The 17,462-nt window shown below is 40.7% G+C and overlaps 1 protein-coding gene, 1 long non-coding RNA gene and 1 pseudogene across 3 annotated transcripts in view; 1 reads left to right on the top strand and 2 right to left on the bottom strand.

The window, feature by feature from the left end:
* Positions 1-1,470, bottom strand: part of LOC116693112 (zinc finger protein 599) — a 16,969-nt gene extending 15,499 nt beyond the window's left edge. For both annotated transcript variants that reach the window (XM_032521829.1, XM_032521828.1), the window contains exon 1: positions 1,221-1,470. In XM_032521829.1, the coding sequence (XP_032377720.1) occupies positions 1,221-1,413 (193 nt within the window). In that variant the 5' untranslated portion in view covers positions 1,414-1,470. The remainder of the gene's footprint in view (positions 1-1,220) is intronic.
* The window catches only part of LOC116693117 (uncharacterized), an 18,397-nt gene extending 1,276 nt beyond the window's left edge, over positions 1-17,121 (top strand). Inside the window, exon 3 of the long non-coding RNA XR_004332850.1 lies at positions 16,713-17,121. This is a non-coding gene — a long non-coding RNA (uncharacterized LOC116693117). The remainder of the gene's footprint in view (positions 1-16,712) is intronic.
* Positions 12,643-17,462, bottom strand: LOC116693113 (zinc finger protein 135-like; annotated as a pseudogene).

Below are 17,462 nucleotides of genomic sequence, written 5' to 3'. Positions count from 1 at the left end.
GTCGTGTAAGATATGGCTTGAAGCAAGTCTAAAATAAAACGTAAGCCAGCCACTTCTGCTGAGCGCGCAGTGTTCTGAGATGATGTCGAACGACCACTGAATATGACGTCAGCATCAAACATAGACGGAGACGAAAGATCGATTATGTGCCCAGACACGCCAAAGCCCATATATTTAAACGGACTAACGCAAACGCAGGATAGAATTTCAATCAGAATAGGACACCTGATAGTCTGAAAAAAATAATACCTAATTTAAAAAAAATAATACCTCTGAGACTAAATTTAACACTTTTAATGGCCTTAAATTTGACAATTTTGATTTATCACGTTTTAATACTTTTTAAAACCCTGCGGACACCCTGTGTTTTGCAATTTCAAATGTACCATTTGAAGGGACGGCTGTTGAATATCAAGTTTCCCCTTAACCATACCATTTTCCAAGCTTATATAACTCCGCCCTTCAGGCATGTGACACTCTTTTTCCCTCCAAACAAACCAGGCAGAACAATTAAGGAGTGATATTGCAGGGTGAAATTCTATTTGAATTTAAGAGGAAAAGCCCAAGTACAGATTGTGGATGCAGAGCAGACTGTGGATGCATTACTGAATCAGAATCATCCATTATTCACCTGCAACCAGTGTAAACCTTTTCACTGCCTTGACAACATTAAAACCTTGGAACGGTACTGGATCCCGTGTTTAAATGTGCACACCACATCGGATGTTCAGTGAACCAACACCATCAGCATTTTTTTAATCACCTATACAGTCCTAGTCCTTACCTATTTAATAAGAACCTTTGATTATCTAGAAAACAGCCCCGAAATCCCGGTCACCAAACCCACCAGACTCCATGTAAATAATCTGTACTTTTAGCGAGTATAGAACCAGCGTATTTCCACATGTAAATCAGTGAATTAAGAGTTAATTTCACCCGAAACAGAGTCCTGATTGTTAGAACAGTGGAAAGACAAACCAAGACGTCTTTTGAAAGTTTTATTGTTTTTATGTCCACTTTGAATGCAATGTGTTTTACCATGATAAAAGTAGTGATTATTTACATGGAGTCTGGTGGGTTTGGCGGAGGCCTGTTAAAGAGCGAAGATTGCAATAGATCTTACGAACAAATGTGTATTAATATACTTCCTGTCGTATCGTTTCAGCGAGAAAAGATCACAGGAAGGTGAGAAAGATCAACTGAAGGTTTAATGAACTAACCTGCTCTATGTAACCGAAGCTGAGGCTTGAAAACAACATCCAGTAGTTCCCGTTGGCGCTCGTTCTCTTCTTTTGAACGACAAAGTTCCTCCTCGTACTCTGCTATCGTTCTTTCAAACAGCCCAAATATCTCTTCAGCAGCCGCAGTTAGTCGCTGCTCCACCAACGCTCTCAGCATCTGGACTTTACACATTTTACCTCTTTCTCAACACAACTAAGACGGTCTGCTAACACACGTTTCTGCTAGCCGCTGTTTCATGTACCCCTGACTGCAGACCCGCAGACACGTTGAGGGGCGGGGTCAAACGTTTAACTCCGCCCAGTCTCCAACCGTCCACTACCCAACTCATTTAATACATGTGGGACTAGAAACCTTACTGGATGTGGCGAAATGCAACGATTTAAACATAATGAACTTAATCTTTGGTTTTACTAATTATGAAATACAATATTGACACATTTCACAAAACATTAAATACTTCAATAATAAATTAAATGATAAAAAAGTAGAATATTTGAATGTATATTTATCATAATCAATTGCAACCTAATACTTTCTTAATGTTATCAAAATCAAACGATCGTGACACTATAATATATATCAGATATTATATAATGTATATAGTATGTGTATATTTATATATATACACTATAAATATATATATATATATATATATTATATATATATAATATAACACCAATAATTATGAAAATAAGTTTAATAACATATATACAACCATAATAACAACAACAATAATTAGATTAGATACTTTATTCATCCCACAGCGGGGGAATTTCCTTGTTACAGCAGCAAAAAAGCAAAACAAACAGATGAGTAACACAAAAGAAAATTATTTTAATCCATATATCTCATATAACGGCAGATCGCCTTCACACACCTGTTATCCTCTGGCGGTCTTACACAATAAAACTCGCTTAAGAAGGAGACCACTGGTTGAGTTGTGGGCTCATTCACTGAAGACATATCTACACTGAAGACATATCTACACTGAAGACATATCTACACTGAAGACATATCTACACTAAAGACAGATCTACACTAAAGACAGATCTACACTGAAGACATATCTACACTAAAGACAGATCTACACTAAAGACATATCTACACTAAAGACAGATCTACACTAAAGACAGATCTACACTGAAGACATATCTACACTAAAGACATATCTACACTGAAGACATATCTACACTAAAGACAGATCTACACTGAAGACAGATCTACACTGAAGACATATCTACACTGAAGACATATCTACACTGAAGACATATCTACACTGAAGACAGATCTACACTGAAGACATATCTACACTGAAGACATATCTACACTAAAGACAGATCTACACTAAAGACAGATCTACACTGAAGACATATCTACACTAAAGACAGATCTACACTAAAGACAGATCTACACTAAAGACAGATCTACACTAAAGACATATCTACACTGAAGACATATCTACACTAAAGACAGATCTACACTGAAGACATATCTACACTGAAGACATATCTACACTAAAGACAGATCTACACTGAAGACAGATCTACACTAAAGACATATCTACACTAAAGACAGATCTACACTGAAGACATATCTACACTGAAGACATATCTACACTAAAGATATATACACTGAAGACATATCTACACTGAAGACATATCTACACTAAAGACAGATCTACACTAAAGACAAATCTACACTGAAGACATATCTACACTAAAGACAGATCTACACTGAAGACATATCTACACTGAAGACATATCCACACTAAAGACAGATCTACACTGAAGACAGATCTACACTAAAGACATATCTACACTAAAGACAGATCTACACTGAAGACATATCTACACTGAAGACATATCTACACTAAAGACATATCTACACTGAAGACATATCTACACTGAAGACATATCTACACTGAAGACATATCTACACTGAAGACATATCTACACTAAAGACAGATCTACACTAAAGACATATCTACACTAAAGACATATCTACACTAAAGACAGATCTACACTGAAGACAGATCTACACTAAAGACAGATCTACACTAAAGACAGATCTACACTGAAGACATATCTACACTGAAGACAGATCTACACTGAAGACAGATCTACACTAAAGACAGATCTACACTAAAGACATATCTACACTGAAGACAGATCTACACTGAAGACAGATCTACACTAAAGACAGATCTACACTAAAGACAGATCTACAGGCTATCATCCACACGCGAGTCATGGGCGCTAGCCCCTGCACTGGTCGCGCTAACCGCGCTATGCCTGGGGGGGCAGAGACAAGATGTGCTGGGTGTTGTGGATCTGAGCTCTCCTTCATCTCCTGGTTGCAGACGATTCAGAGACCGTCCATGCACATAACGACTGGAACATTGTCCTTCAATGGAAATAATTTCCACACTTTCAGATTACTTGAGGCTAGCAGTTAAAGAAGGGAGTTAGCCTTCCAATCCGAACCTCAGCCTGCTCAACTTGTGCAGAAACATTAAAATAGACATAACAAGCTTTTTTTAATTGTTTTTGAAAACTAAACAACTATAAAAGTCACACTTACTTCCATTATTTATTGACTAAAAAGGGCTGTCCGAAGCGTGGGTGCATACTGCTAAATTCACTCTGATATTGCGATGAAATGACAGGGTCAAATGCTGGAGAGTTTAAAGGGGTTAAACGTTGAGGGGCGGGGTTAAACGTTTAACCCCGCCCCTCAACGTGTCTGCGGGTCTGCAGTCAGGGGCTTCTCCGCTGTTTTGGTCAAAGGGGGAAGTTAGCCGCAGTGAAGACTACAGCTTCCGGTGCAGATTGGTTGCTTAGCTTCAAAATAAAAGTCCGTAAATGTTACAGATTTCCTCTGAAAAACACGCAGGAATATAAATGATTACAGCACATGTTTGAAGAAAGACAAATACTTTATTAAATTGTCATAGCTTCGAGAAAAAAATGAACCAAATATGATGGTAGTTTGTTATTTTTTTGAATGTGTCAAAGAGAAGATACAAGTTTTGCTCTTGCAGTGTATTTTCATCTGATTTTGTTATATGTCTGAGGTGATCCTTTTATTGTTATTTTTTATTTATTTATTGTTTTGTTTTTTTCGACCATCTGTAACTCACAACAGTCATAATAATAAGCAAAAAACAAACCAGAAGTTGTTGCTTTTACTTCCACAAACAAAACACAAAATGAACAGACAACAAAAGACAAACAATATATACGTGGTATACCACGTACAAATATATAAGTGAAGCAGATAAAATAAATTGAAGAAAGATGAATATCTCATTCTGAACGATAACGAGCATTTCATTCTCACGTTATTAGGCCGTACAGTGAGACAGCAATGGCAAGATGATCTGCAGCTCAAGTCAAAAGCATCACTTAAACCTAACAAACATCCATTACACATGATTTTAAATCTCGGTCTATTGTTTCAAACTGCAGCAGATCAAATAAATTAACAGCTATTGAATTAAAATACTTTCTCCTGGATGATACCTGACAGGTCATATGGTGAAAATAAATTACAAATATACTTTACTTGGGCAAAAGAGAAAAGGTAATCCAGCTCACTGACTGAAGTTACCTTTTAAGACCATAAAGATTAAAAAGTAAGACCTTCACAACGCATTTTGCAGCAAGCCTTGTACCTGGAGCTGGATACTTAAATTCAAGGCTTTTTAAGACCTTTTTAATACCATTTCTACTTTAAGTCAATGCCAACTTTGTACCCATTCCGACAGAAGTATGAGGGAAAAAAGGCCAAATCTGTATAACTTTTAAATCCTTGAAAATAATTATCTACAAGTAGGCTATTTAGATAGATAGATAGATATATACATAGATAGATAGATAGATAGATAGATAGATAGATAGATAGATAGATAGATAGATAGATAGATAGATAGATAAGGAATTCTATTCCTGCACAGATCAACATGTGTTAACATGTGTGGCTGCTCGCTCTGTTTGTTTTAAGAAGCACACCGCAGCAGATTAATGAGTTCACAGATCCAATCTTTGCAGATGTTACCGCTTGGTGCTTGGCTAGCTAATAAGTTGTTAGTCTGTTAGCTTGAGCTTTGTCTGAAGGCACAGAGCGGCTAGCCAGGCTCCTAAACACAGCGACACATTCCCACATCCTCCGCTCAGTTTTACCGCTAACCTCCCGGTACCGGTCAGAGAGGCGTGCTTACTTTGTCCCTCTGTCCTCCAGTGCGTCCAACGACAGTTTTTAATTAGCCCACATTATTAACAGTACATTTTCTCCTCACGCAGGCCTGGCCCTAGCCAAACCTTAAACTCTGAGGAGATGCAGACGTATTATGCCGACAGGTATTGCATTTATCACAGAATTAGAAGTTGTATCACTGTGTACCAACACCAATATAGCCCAGCAACTCACCACAACTTACATTCTGAAGGAAGCATTCTGCTCTTGAGCTCCACTTTGAAGGCTATGACTTGATACTTTTGTTTTCTGGGGCTAGCGTTTCTGCAAATGAACGAGGGTAAACCTTTTTAAGACATAAAAAAATGACATTTAAGACATTGGATATTAGACTTTACAAGACCCCCAGGAACAATAAATTAAGATATATTATTTGGTAACCTCCCTTTTGACAAAATTTGCACCTGATTTTGGACATTTAATGTACCTGGGCTTTGAGAAGACCATCCCTAATGCCCTCTAGTCTTTTCTCTCCTGTGTGGATTCTCATGTGTGACCGTACATTTCCTCTCCGTGTAAAGGATTTCTTACAGACTGAGCAGCTGAAAGGTTTTTCTCCAGTGTGAGTTCTCATGTGTTTCTTCAGGTTTCCATTGTCGTTGAAAGTTTTACCACACTCAGAGCAGCTGAAAGGTTTTTCTCCTGTGTGGATTCTCATGTGTTTCTGTAAATCTCCTCTCCGTGTAACATATTTCTTACAGACTGAGCAGTTGAAAGGTTTTTCTCCTGTGTGAGTTCTCATGTGTCTCTTCAGATTTGACTTGAGGCCAAATCTTTTCCAACACTCAGAGCAGCTGAATGGTTTCTTACATGTTAAATCATGTTTCAGAGAGTTTAAAAGTGGATGTGAGTTCCTGGCTGGTTCTGGTCCGCCACAGTCCTCTCCATCAGCTTCTGTTTCCATGTGTTGAGTTTGTCTTTGATGAAGCTGTGAGGTCTGAGCTTTCTCTTCATCATCTTCACTCTTCACAGGGACAGGAGTGAATGGGAACTTGGTGATATCAGCCTCCTCCAGCCCTTGAAGCTGCTCTCCTTTCTGACTGCTCCACAGTTCCTCCTGTTCCTCTTTAATGTGTGGGGGGGGCTCTGGCTTCTGCTGGTCCACACTGGTGCTACACTCCTGCTGCTCAGGGGGGCCCTCTACTTTAACCACCGACAGCTGCTCAACATCTGCAGGATACACATACAGAGAAATGTTGTGGAGCTGTATCTTATCACTTGGATTGTGATTGTTATAAAGAAATACTGTTTGTTCAGTTAGTTACTTAGTTTACATCGCTACTACTAGTCTTCCTATTCAGCCTTGGTAAACTGTCTGAAAAGTTGTTGATCAACAGATTTGGGCCTTCTTTTGGTGAAAGACAAAGTGGCGCAGTCGGTAATTATAGCGACTTTATGTAACTTTTTAGTGTTTCTGTAACTGTCATTTTATGATAAATGAGCTGTGACAGCAAAGAAAACTAACAAAATATTTATGTCAGGGGTGAAACAGTACACAGATGTCACGGTTCAGTTCAGACATCACGTTAAGCACAATAGAGGGAAAAGCAAATCAAAAATGCAGAAAGCAATTTTTTAATTGTGACTGTCTCAAGCTGTACCACCTAGTGTCATAAAGTCTCTGCCCTGAGCTAGCTATAACAGCCTGAAGTGTGTAAAGTCAGATGTGAACAACAATAAGTACCCCACATCATCTCCAGACTCCATCTGGAACTTGTAAACAACATAAGACAATCACCTATAAAACTGAAAGATTTATGAAAGTGCAAATTACATAGAATTATAAAAAAACAAAAATTCTACTTAGCAGGACCTTCCCCCACAGGAGATAAAAGACTGTATTATTGCTATTATGTGCAAAAGGCATACCTTTGCCAACTGGCTACAACCTCCTGTAGCTTCTCAGCTAGCTGAGTGCTTGTGTGGGGATACTCACAAGCCCTCGACTGAGCGCCGCTACATTGGAGTTTACCCCGGTAGAGGAGAGGGTCGCCTCCCTACGCCTGTGGGTGGTGGGGGGGAACTTTGACTGTTGTTTGAACATATGCACCAAACAAGAGTTTGGAGTACTCTGCCTTCTTGGAGACCTTGAATGGAGTCCTGTCTCGTACTCCAGTGGGGGACTCCATAGTTCTGCTGGAATTCAACAAACATGGACATGCATATGCTCATGCTCACAGGGATGCTCATAAGTGTACGTAGTACCAGAGCACCCTAGGCCAAAGGTCAATGATCAATTTTATAATTGTTTAATCTCATCTGTGGTTGTATGTTTTGAACACTCGGGTGAAGAGTGGGGCAGTCAACTGATCCCCATCTGGTGGTCACTTGGGTCAGGGGGAAGACTCTGGACAGACCTGGTAAGTCCAAACGGTAGAGCGGGTAAATTGGAAACGTTTGAAGGAGGCCCCTGTCTGACAGACTTTCAACTCACACCTCCGGCTGAGCTTTTTGTGTATCCCTGTGGAGGCTGGCGCCATTGAACCTGAGGGGACAATGGTCAAAGTTTCAATTGCTAAAGCTGCGATGGAGAGCTGTGGTCTTAGGGTCTTAGGTGCCACAAAAGGCGGTAACCCACAAACTCCCTGCTGGACATCGGTGGTCAGAGAAGCCGTCCGACTGATAAAGGAGTCTTTCCCGGAGGGATCCAGAGGGAGTTGCAAGGTACCAAAGGGCCTGAAAGGCTGCGGCCTCTGCCGTGAAAGAAGCAAAGCAGCGGGTGTGGGAGAAGTTTGGAGAAGACATGGAGAAGGACTTTCAGTCGGCACCAAGGTGCTTCTGGAAAACCGTCTCAGGAGGGGGAAGCGGGGAACCATCCAAGCTGTGTATAGTAAGGATGGGGCGCTGTTGACTTCAACTAAGGAGGTAATAGGGCAGTGGAAGGAGCACTTTGAGGAACTGCTAAATCCAGCTAATACGCCCTCTATGGTAGAGACAGAGCTGGAGGATGATGGGGGATTGTTGTCAATTTCCCTGGTGGAAGTTGCTGAGGTAGTTAAACAACTCCAAAGTGGCAAAGCCCCAGGGATTGATGAGATCCGTCCAGAAATGCTGAAAGCTCTGGGTGTGGAGGGGCTGTCTTGGTTGACACGCCTCTTCAACATTGTCTAGAAGTCTGGGACCGTGCTTAAGGAGTGGCAGACTGGGGTGGTGGTTTCCCTGTTCAAAAAGGGGGACCAGAGGGTGTGTGCCAATTACAGGGGAATCACACTTCTCAGCCTCCCTGGTAAAGTCTACTTCAAGGTGCTGGAAAGGAGGGTTCGGCAGATAGTCAAACCTTGGGTTGAAAAGGAACAATTACAGCAGAACAACAGATTAGATCTTCACTCTCGCCATGATCCTGGAGGGAGCCTGGGAGTGTGGCCAACCGGTCTACATGTGTTTTGTGGATCTGGGATCGGAAGAAGGCATAAGACCAGGTCCCCCAGGAGATACTGTGGGAGATACTACACGAGTATGGGGTGAGGGGGTCCCTTCTCAGGGCCATCCAATCCAATCTAAGAACAGTGTCCGGGTTTTTGGCAGTAAGTCGGACTTGTTTTAGGTGAGCGCTGGCCTCCGCCAGGGCTGCGCTTTGTCACCAATCCTGTTTTATATTTATGTTAATATTTATGGACAGAATATTGAGGCATAGTCACGGTGGGGAGGGGTTGCAGTTCGGTGGGCTGGGGATGTCATCGTTGCTTTTTGCAGATGATGTGGTCCTGATGGCATCATCAGTCTGTGACCTTCAGCACTCACTGAATCAGTTCGCAGCGGACTGTGAAGCGGCTGGGATGACGATCAGGACCTCTAAATCTGAGGCCATGGTTCTCAGCAGGACACCGATCGAGAGCCTTCTTCAGGTAAGGAATGAGTCCTTACCCAAAGTGCAGGAGTTTAAATACCTTGGGGTCTTGTTCACAAGTGAAGGGACAATGGAGCAGGAGATTGGTCGGAGAATCGGCGCAACGGGTGCAGTATTACATTCAATTTACCACACCATAGACAAAAAGAGAGCTGAGCCAGAGGCAGAGCTCTCAATCTACCGGCCATTTTTTGTTCCTACCCTCACCTATGGTCATGAAGGCTGGGTCATGACCAAAAGTACGACATAAAGGGTAGAAGCGGCCGAAATGGGTTTCCTCAGGAGGGTGCCTGGCGTCTCCCTTAGAGATAGGGTGAGAAGCCTGGGGAGGCCTCAGGATCCCCCAGTGAAATGTTGCTCAGCCAAAATGATTGAGAAATGGCGCAACATTCTGTGGACAAAATTGTTCTTTTTGGGTCCAGGGGCCGCAGACAGTTTGACCGACGACCCCCCATGCACTGAATTAAACCCACTGTTAAGACAGTAAAGAGTGGGATGTTTCTCATACTGTGGTGTTGGGCCTATTTATCACATACCAAGGATCATGGATCAGTTTCAATAAGTCAAAACACTTGAAGAGGTCATGTTGCCTTATGCTGAAGAGGAAATGCCTTTGAAATGGGTCTTTCAACAAGACCATGACCCAAAACACCAGTGAGCAAACAAAGTCTTGATTCCAGATGAACCAGATTGATGTGATTGAGTGGCCAGCCCAATCCCTGGACCTCAGTCCCATAGAACACTTACGGGGTGACATCATAAATGCTGTTTCCGAGGCCAAACCCAGTAATGCAGAGGAACTGTGGATTGTAGTTCAACGGTCCTGGGCTGGAATACCTGTTCACAGGTGCTAGAAGTTGGTTGACTCCATGCAACACAGATGTGAAGCAGGTCTCAGAAATAATGGTTATGCAACTAAATATTAGTGCAGTGATTCAAAGTAAAGCAGACCCTTGAGACATTTTTTAGTTTTTACAGTAAATGTTTGAGTTTGTAAAGAAAAAACACTATTTTTTTGAACAGCCTAATATTACTTTTTCTTCACTTTGTGTAAAGGTATAACACAAACTTCATCAATTTTGGTCGTGTTTTGATGTGGAATTGAATGTGCAGTGTCCCCAATGCATTGATATTATGGAATTTAAAGCTATTCTAAGAATTTTAAGAATTATTCACTTTTTTAAACACAATGCTATTATTCTGAACACAACTTTATGTACTTGTGTTTCATCTGTTTTATGAATTTGTTATGACAAAAAGGAATAGGGTTAGGGTTTTATCTGTCTTAATGTTTTTACTTTTACCTGTTTATACTTGTGTTTTATCTGTTTAACTGATTTTATGTAAAGCACTTTGAATTGCCCTGTTGCTGAAATGTGCTACACAAATAAAGCTGCCTTGCCTTACAGTATATATACATATATATAGAATATTGAATATATATTATTCATATTGATAAATGATTTATAATGAATTTTGCTAAACATGTAAAGAAGTGAATATGTGCTGGCCCTATGAGCTATTGGGTGGTTACATTTGTCTGATTTCTTGATTATATTTGATTAAATGACAGACATTACTAGACAAAAAAATATTTAATAATATATTTAAAACAAGACTGTACTTTTTCCTACCTCAAAATATAATGTCTTCTATCTAGATTTTAGTTTGATACTTAATAAGTCTTGCTTGGACTTGAAAGGCACAAACTTTAAACCATGTCACCGGTCTCAGGTTCAGAAGAGTCTCCAGTCTGGTCTTCAGTCTCTGGTTGTTAAAGTGGATGTGAGTTCCTGGCTGGTTCTGGTCCTCCACAGTCCTCTCCATTAACTTGTTTCCATCGGACCAACACATTTATGTCTTTTGATATCATCACGCCGAGCAAATCTTTTGTTACAAACACTGCAACTGAATCTTTTCTCTCCTTTGTGGACTATGGCAATGTGTTTTTTTAAACTTCCATTCTTTGTAAAAGATTTCTTACAGACTGAGCAGCCAAAAGGTTTTTCTCCAGAATGAGTCATCATGTGGTTCTTCAGGTGTCCACTTTCAATGAAAGCTCTACCACACTCAGAGCAGCTAAAAGGCTTCTCTCCTGTGTGGATTCTCATGTGTTTCTTTAAACTTCCTCTCTGTATAAAAGATTTATCACAAACACTGCAGTTGAAAGGCTTTTCCCCTGAGTGGATCATCGTGTGAAACCGTAAATTTCTAGACATTAAAAACGTTTTCTTACAAACTAAACAACTGAAAGGTTTTTCATCTGTGTGAATTCTTATGTGTTTCTTCAGGTTTCCACTATCAGAGAAAGCTCTACCACACTCAGAGCAGCTAAAAGGTTTTTCTCCTGTGTGGATTCTCATGTGTTTCTTCAGATCTGACTTGAAGACACATCTTTTCCCACATTCTGAGCAGCAGAATGTTTTGTTAAATCTTGAATCCTGTTGCAGAGAGTTTACAACTGACTGGGGTTCTCTGGTCTCCTTCCAAACAGCATGGTCATCAGTCTCAGGATCAGAAGAGTCTCCAGTCTGGTTTTTAGTCTCTGGTTGTAAAAGTGGATGTGCGTTGCTGCCTGGTTCTGGTCCTCCACAGTCCTCTCCCTCAGCTTCTGTTTCCATGTGTTGAGTTTGTCTTTGATGAAGCTGTGAGGTCTGAGCTTCCTCTACATCATCTTCACTCTTCACAGGAACAGGAGTGAACTTGGTGATATCAGCCTCCTCCAGCCCTTGAAGCTGCCCTCCCTCCTGACTGCTACACAGTTCCTCCTGATCCTCTTTAATGTGTGGGGGGGGCTCTGGCTCCTGCTGGTCCACACTGGAGCTACACTCCTGCTGCTCAGGGGGGACCTCTTCTTTTACCACCAACAACTGCTCAACATCTGCAGGATACACATACAGAGAAATGTTGTGGAGCTGTATTTTATCACCTGGAGCGTGATTGTTGTAAAGAAATACGGTTTGTTCAGTCAGTTACTTAGGTTATATCTTTACTACTAGTCTTCCTTTTTCAGCCTGTTATTAGGGCCCTCTTCTGGTGAAATAATGCAACTACGCTGTTGAGCACAAAGTGGCGCAGTCGATGATTAAAGTGACTGTATGTAACTTTTTAGTGTTTCAGTAAGTGTCATTTTTCATATTATGATAATAAATTAGCTTTAACAGCAAACAAGACTAACAATTATAATTCTAAATATATCAAGGGTGGAACGGTACACAGAAGTCATGGCTGGTAAAGGGAAAAGCAATGGAGGAAAAAGCGAAACAAAAATGCAGAAGTCAATTTTTTTATTTTTTTACTGCGCATGTCTCAGGCTGTACCACCTAGTGTCATACAGTCTCTCCCCTGAGCTAGCTGGAATAGCCTGAAGTGTGTAAAGTAAGATGTGAACAGTAAACAATAAGTACCCCACATCACCTCCAGATCAATCTGGAACTTGTAAACAAGATAAGACAATCCACTATAAAACGGAAAATACAGCCTCTCTTATTCATGAAAGTGCAAATTACATAGAATAATTAAACAAAAATTTAAGTAGCAGTATCTTCACCCACAAAAGATAAGACAGTATTCTTGCTATTAAGTGCGGCAGGCACACCTTTGCTTGTGTTCTGCTCACACAGGTTTCCCACATTTATACATTAATCATATTGATAAATTATTTATAATGAATTTTGCTAAACATGTTACTTAGAAAGAAGTGAAAATATGCGTAGGCCTATAAACTAGGGGGTGGTTACATTTGTCTGATTTCTTGATTATATCACAAACATAACACAAAACAATATCTAATAAAATATTTAAAATAAGAATGTACTTTTTCCTACCACCCAATATACTGTCTTCTATCTAGATGTTGATACAAAAAGATTTTTGGTTTGATACTTAATAAGTCTTGCTTGGACTCGAAAGGCATAAACATTAAACCATGTCATCAGTCTCAGGTTCAGAAGAGTCTCCAGTCTGGTCTTCAGTCTCTGGTTGTAAAAGTGGATGTTAGTTCCTGGCTGGTTCTGGTCCTCCACAGTCCTCTCCATCAGCTTCTGCCTCAATCGGACCAACACATTTATGTGTTTTGACATGAGAATACCGTGCAAATCTTTTGTTACAAACACTGCAGCTGAATCTTTTCTCTCCTCTGTGGACTATGGCCATGTGTTTCCGTAAACTTCCATTCTTTGCAAAAGTTTTCTTACAAACAAAGCAGCTGAAAGGTTTTTCTCCAGAATGAGTCATCATGTGGTCGTTCAGGTTTCCACGTTCAATGAAAGCGCTACCACATTCAGAGCAGGTAAAAGGCTTCTCTCCTGTGTGGATTCTCATGTGTTGTTGTAAATGTCCACTTTGTTCAAAATATTTCATACAGACTGAGCAGCTGAAAGTTTTTTCTACAGAATGAGTCATCACGTGTTTCTTTATGTGTCCACGTTCAGTGAAAGCTTTACCACACTCAGAGCAACTAAAAGGTTTTTCTCCTGTGTGGATTATCATGTGTCTCTTCAGATGTGACTCGAAGCCAAATCTTTTCCCACATTCCGAGCAGCTGATTGTTTTGTTACATCTTGAATCATGTTTCAGAGAGTTTAAAGCTGACTGAGGTTCTCTGGTCTCCTTCCAATCAGCACTGTCATCAGTCTCAGGATCAGAAGAGTCTCCAGTCTGGTCTTCAGTCTCTGGTTGTAAAAGTGGATGTGTGTTGCTGGCTGGTTCTGGTCCTCCATAGCCCTCTCCATCAGCTTCTGTTTCCATGTGTTGTGAATGAGTTTGTCTTTGATGAAGCTGTGAGGTCTGAGCTTCCTCTTCATCATCTTCACTCTTCACAGGGACAGGAGTGAATGGGAACTTGGTGATATCAGCCTCCTCCAGCCCTTGAAGCTGCTCTCCCTCCTGACTGCTCCACAGTTCCTCCTGTTCCTCTTTAATGTGTAGGGGGGGCTCTGGCTCCCGCTGGTCCACACTGGACCTACACTCCTGCTGCTCAGGGGGAACCTCTTTTTTTACCACCAACAGCTGCTTAACATCTGCAGGATACACATACAGAGAAATGTTGTGGAGTTGTATCTTTTTGCTTGGATTGTGATTGTTAAAAAGAAATACTGTTTGTTCAGTCAGTTATTTAGGTTAAATCTATACTACTAGTCTTCCTTTTCAGACTTGGAAAACTGTTGGAAAGGATGTTGTCTGACATGTTAGTGCACTCGTGGTGAAATAATGCAATTGCGCTGTTGAGCACAAAGTGGCGCAAAAAAAAAACGAGACGGGTATGGCTGCAGCCTGGAGCATCCCATGTCATGCCGTCCCATCTCATGCCGAGGTGTGTCCAACTGTACATTCAGAGGGTCAAAAGTACGAAATCAAAAAAATTTCCAGATAGAGTCACGGGTAAATTTGTGACCACATTTGTTGCAATCAACTGAAAAACGTTAAAAACTGTTAAAGTAGCAATTTTGCCATCCATATAGTTTTCTCATTTCTGAATGTTAATGTTGTGTTGTGCCCTGATATTAACGTAGCCTACATCTGATGAAACCTGCTTCAACGACGCAGCCATTTCTGCCAACTAACGGCAGGATTTCCTGAGGAGGGATAACAATGATCTGCACACACATGAACAAGAATACAAAAATAAACATGTTACACCCTTCCCAAGACTCCTTTTTAATTTTATATTCTATATTGTTTTCACACTTCACTGGGACATTGCTGCAAATACAATGTACTTATATACAATATACCTATCGACATGGCGAGAGGGCATGAGACGGGAGAGGCTCCAAGTTGCAGCCATAGAAGGAATCTTTTAGTTTGCCTATAATCTGCATTTATTTAGAGACGGACATACTGTATATTTTTAAATATTTGAAAAAAACACCAAATGTTTCAAGTGTTTTATTCATTAGCATAACAGTTGATGCAAGCTTTTACTTTGAAAGTAAGTAAGTAAGAGCAAGAGAGAGCATATTGTTTAAAGTATTTTATTCCAGATACAAGCTTTTATTGTGAAAAGTAGAAGCTCTGGGATTCACTTGGCGGGATGGCATTAGTTTTCCTATAATATGCCATTATTTTATAGACAGACATATTTTAAGTGTTTTTATTCATCAGTATGGCATTTATCTTGTAGACATATTTTTAAAGTGTTTTATTCATAACATGATAGTTGACACAAGCTTAAATATTCCAGATGCAAGCTTTTATTTTGCAATAAAAACTTTAATTTCTGACGGTGGCACTAACTTCAAAAGGAGGAGACCGAGAGCTGCATTTGAAACCATGAATCCGTACCTAAGAGAACAGCTAATTAAATCCCAAATAACGTTCCATTTTAATCCTCCAAATGCCCCTCACTGGCGGGGGGGTGGGGGGGGGGGGAGAAATCAGGTCCTTTAAGGCTGCTCTAAGGGTGACAGTGGGAAGTCAGACTGGTTTTGAGGAAGTTTTACACACCGTGCTAGTGGAGATAAAGGGAATCCTAAATTACGAACCACTTGGATCTGCATCTTCTGACATAGCACATCCTGACCCCATAACTCCAGACCTCCTTCTCATGGGGCGGCAAGATGCTTCTCTTCCACAGGCTGTTTATGCAAATACCAACTTGCTCAAATACTATGCCGATTGCTTTTGGTCCTGATTCATCAAAAACTACCGTCTGAATGAATGGCATAAGGACGCTCAAAATCTTAAGGAAGGAACTGTTCCACTGATAATGGACCCCAAACTACCTAGAGGACTATGGACGGTAGGTAAAGTGTCCCGCCTCATACCCAGTCAGGATGGAAGGATCCGAACGGTGGAGGTCACATCTGAAGATGAGGAGGTTAACAAGACTTGTGGCCCGACTGGTCATACTTTCACCAGTTAAACAGGATGATAAAGACCAACTTATTATTTGTTTTGCAATTTCAAATGTACCATTTGAAAAGGCGGCTGTCCAATATTAAGTTTCCCCTTGACCTGCCTAAATTGTGGACTGCAATCACCACTAAAACCACACGATTTTCCAAGCTTATATAACTCCGCCCTTCAGGCATGTGACACTTTTTTTCCCTCCAAACAAACCAGGCAGAACAATTAAGGAGTGATATTGCAGGGTGAAATTCTATTTGAATTTAAGAGGAAAAGCGCAAGTACAGATCGTGGATGCAGTGCAGACTGTGGATGCATTACTGAATCAGAATCATCCATTATTCACCTCTAACCAGTTCAAAACTTGTCCCTGCCTTGACAACATTAAAATTGTACTGGATCCCGTGTTAAAATGTGCACACCACATCAGATGTTCAGTGAACCAACACCATCAGCATTTTTTAAATCACCTATACAGTCCTAGTCCTTACCTATTAAATAAGAACCTTTGATTATCTAGAAAACAGCCCCGAAATCCCCATCACCAAACCCACCAGACTCCATGTAAATAATCTGTACTTTTAGCGAGTACAGAACCAGCGTATTTCCACATGTAAATCGGTGAATTAAGGGTTAATTTCACCCGAACCAGAGTCCTGATTGTTAGAACAGTGGAAAGACAAACCAAAACGGCTTTTGGAAGTTTTTATTGTTTTTATGTCCACTTTGAATGCAATGTGTTTGACGATGATAAAAGTAGTGATTATTTACATGGAGCCTGGTGGGTTTGGCGGAGGCCTGTTAAAGAGCGAAGATTACAATAGATCTTATGAACAAATGTTTATTGAAATACTTCCTGTCGTATCGTTGCTGCGAGAAAACATCACAGGAAGGAGAGAAAGATCAACTGAAGGTTTAATGAACTAACCTGCTCTGTGTAACCGAAGCTGAGGCTTGAAAACAACGTCCAGTAGTTCCCGTTGGCGCACGTTCTCTTCTTTTGAACGACAAAGTTCCTCCTCGTACTCTGCTATCGTTCTTTCAAACAGCCCAAATATCTCTTCAGCAGCCGCAGTTAGTCGCTGCTCCACCAACGCTCTCAGCATCTGGACTTTACACATTTTACCTCTTTCTCAACACAACTAAGACGCTCTGCTAACACACGTTTCGGATAGCCGCTGTTTAGCTCAAAGGGGGAAGTTAGCCGCAGTGAAGACCACAGCTTCCGGTGCAGATTGGTTGCTGAGCTTCAAAATAAAAGTCCGTAAAT

The sequence above is a fragment of the Etheostoma spectabile genome, chromosome 7 (genome assembly GCF_008692095.1).
Source record: "Etheostoma spectabile isolate EspeVRDwgs_2016 chromosome 7, UIUC_Espe_1.0, whole genome shotgun sequence".
NCBI classification, from domain to species: Eukaryota; Metazoa; Chordata; class Actinopteri; order Perciformes; family Percidae; genus Etheostoma; species Etheostoma spectabile.
Note: the sequence above shows the minus strand (reverse complement) of the source record. Positions and strands in the feature narration are given on the sequence as shown.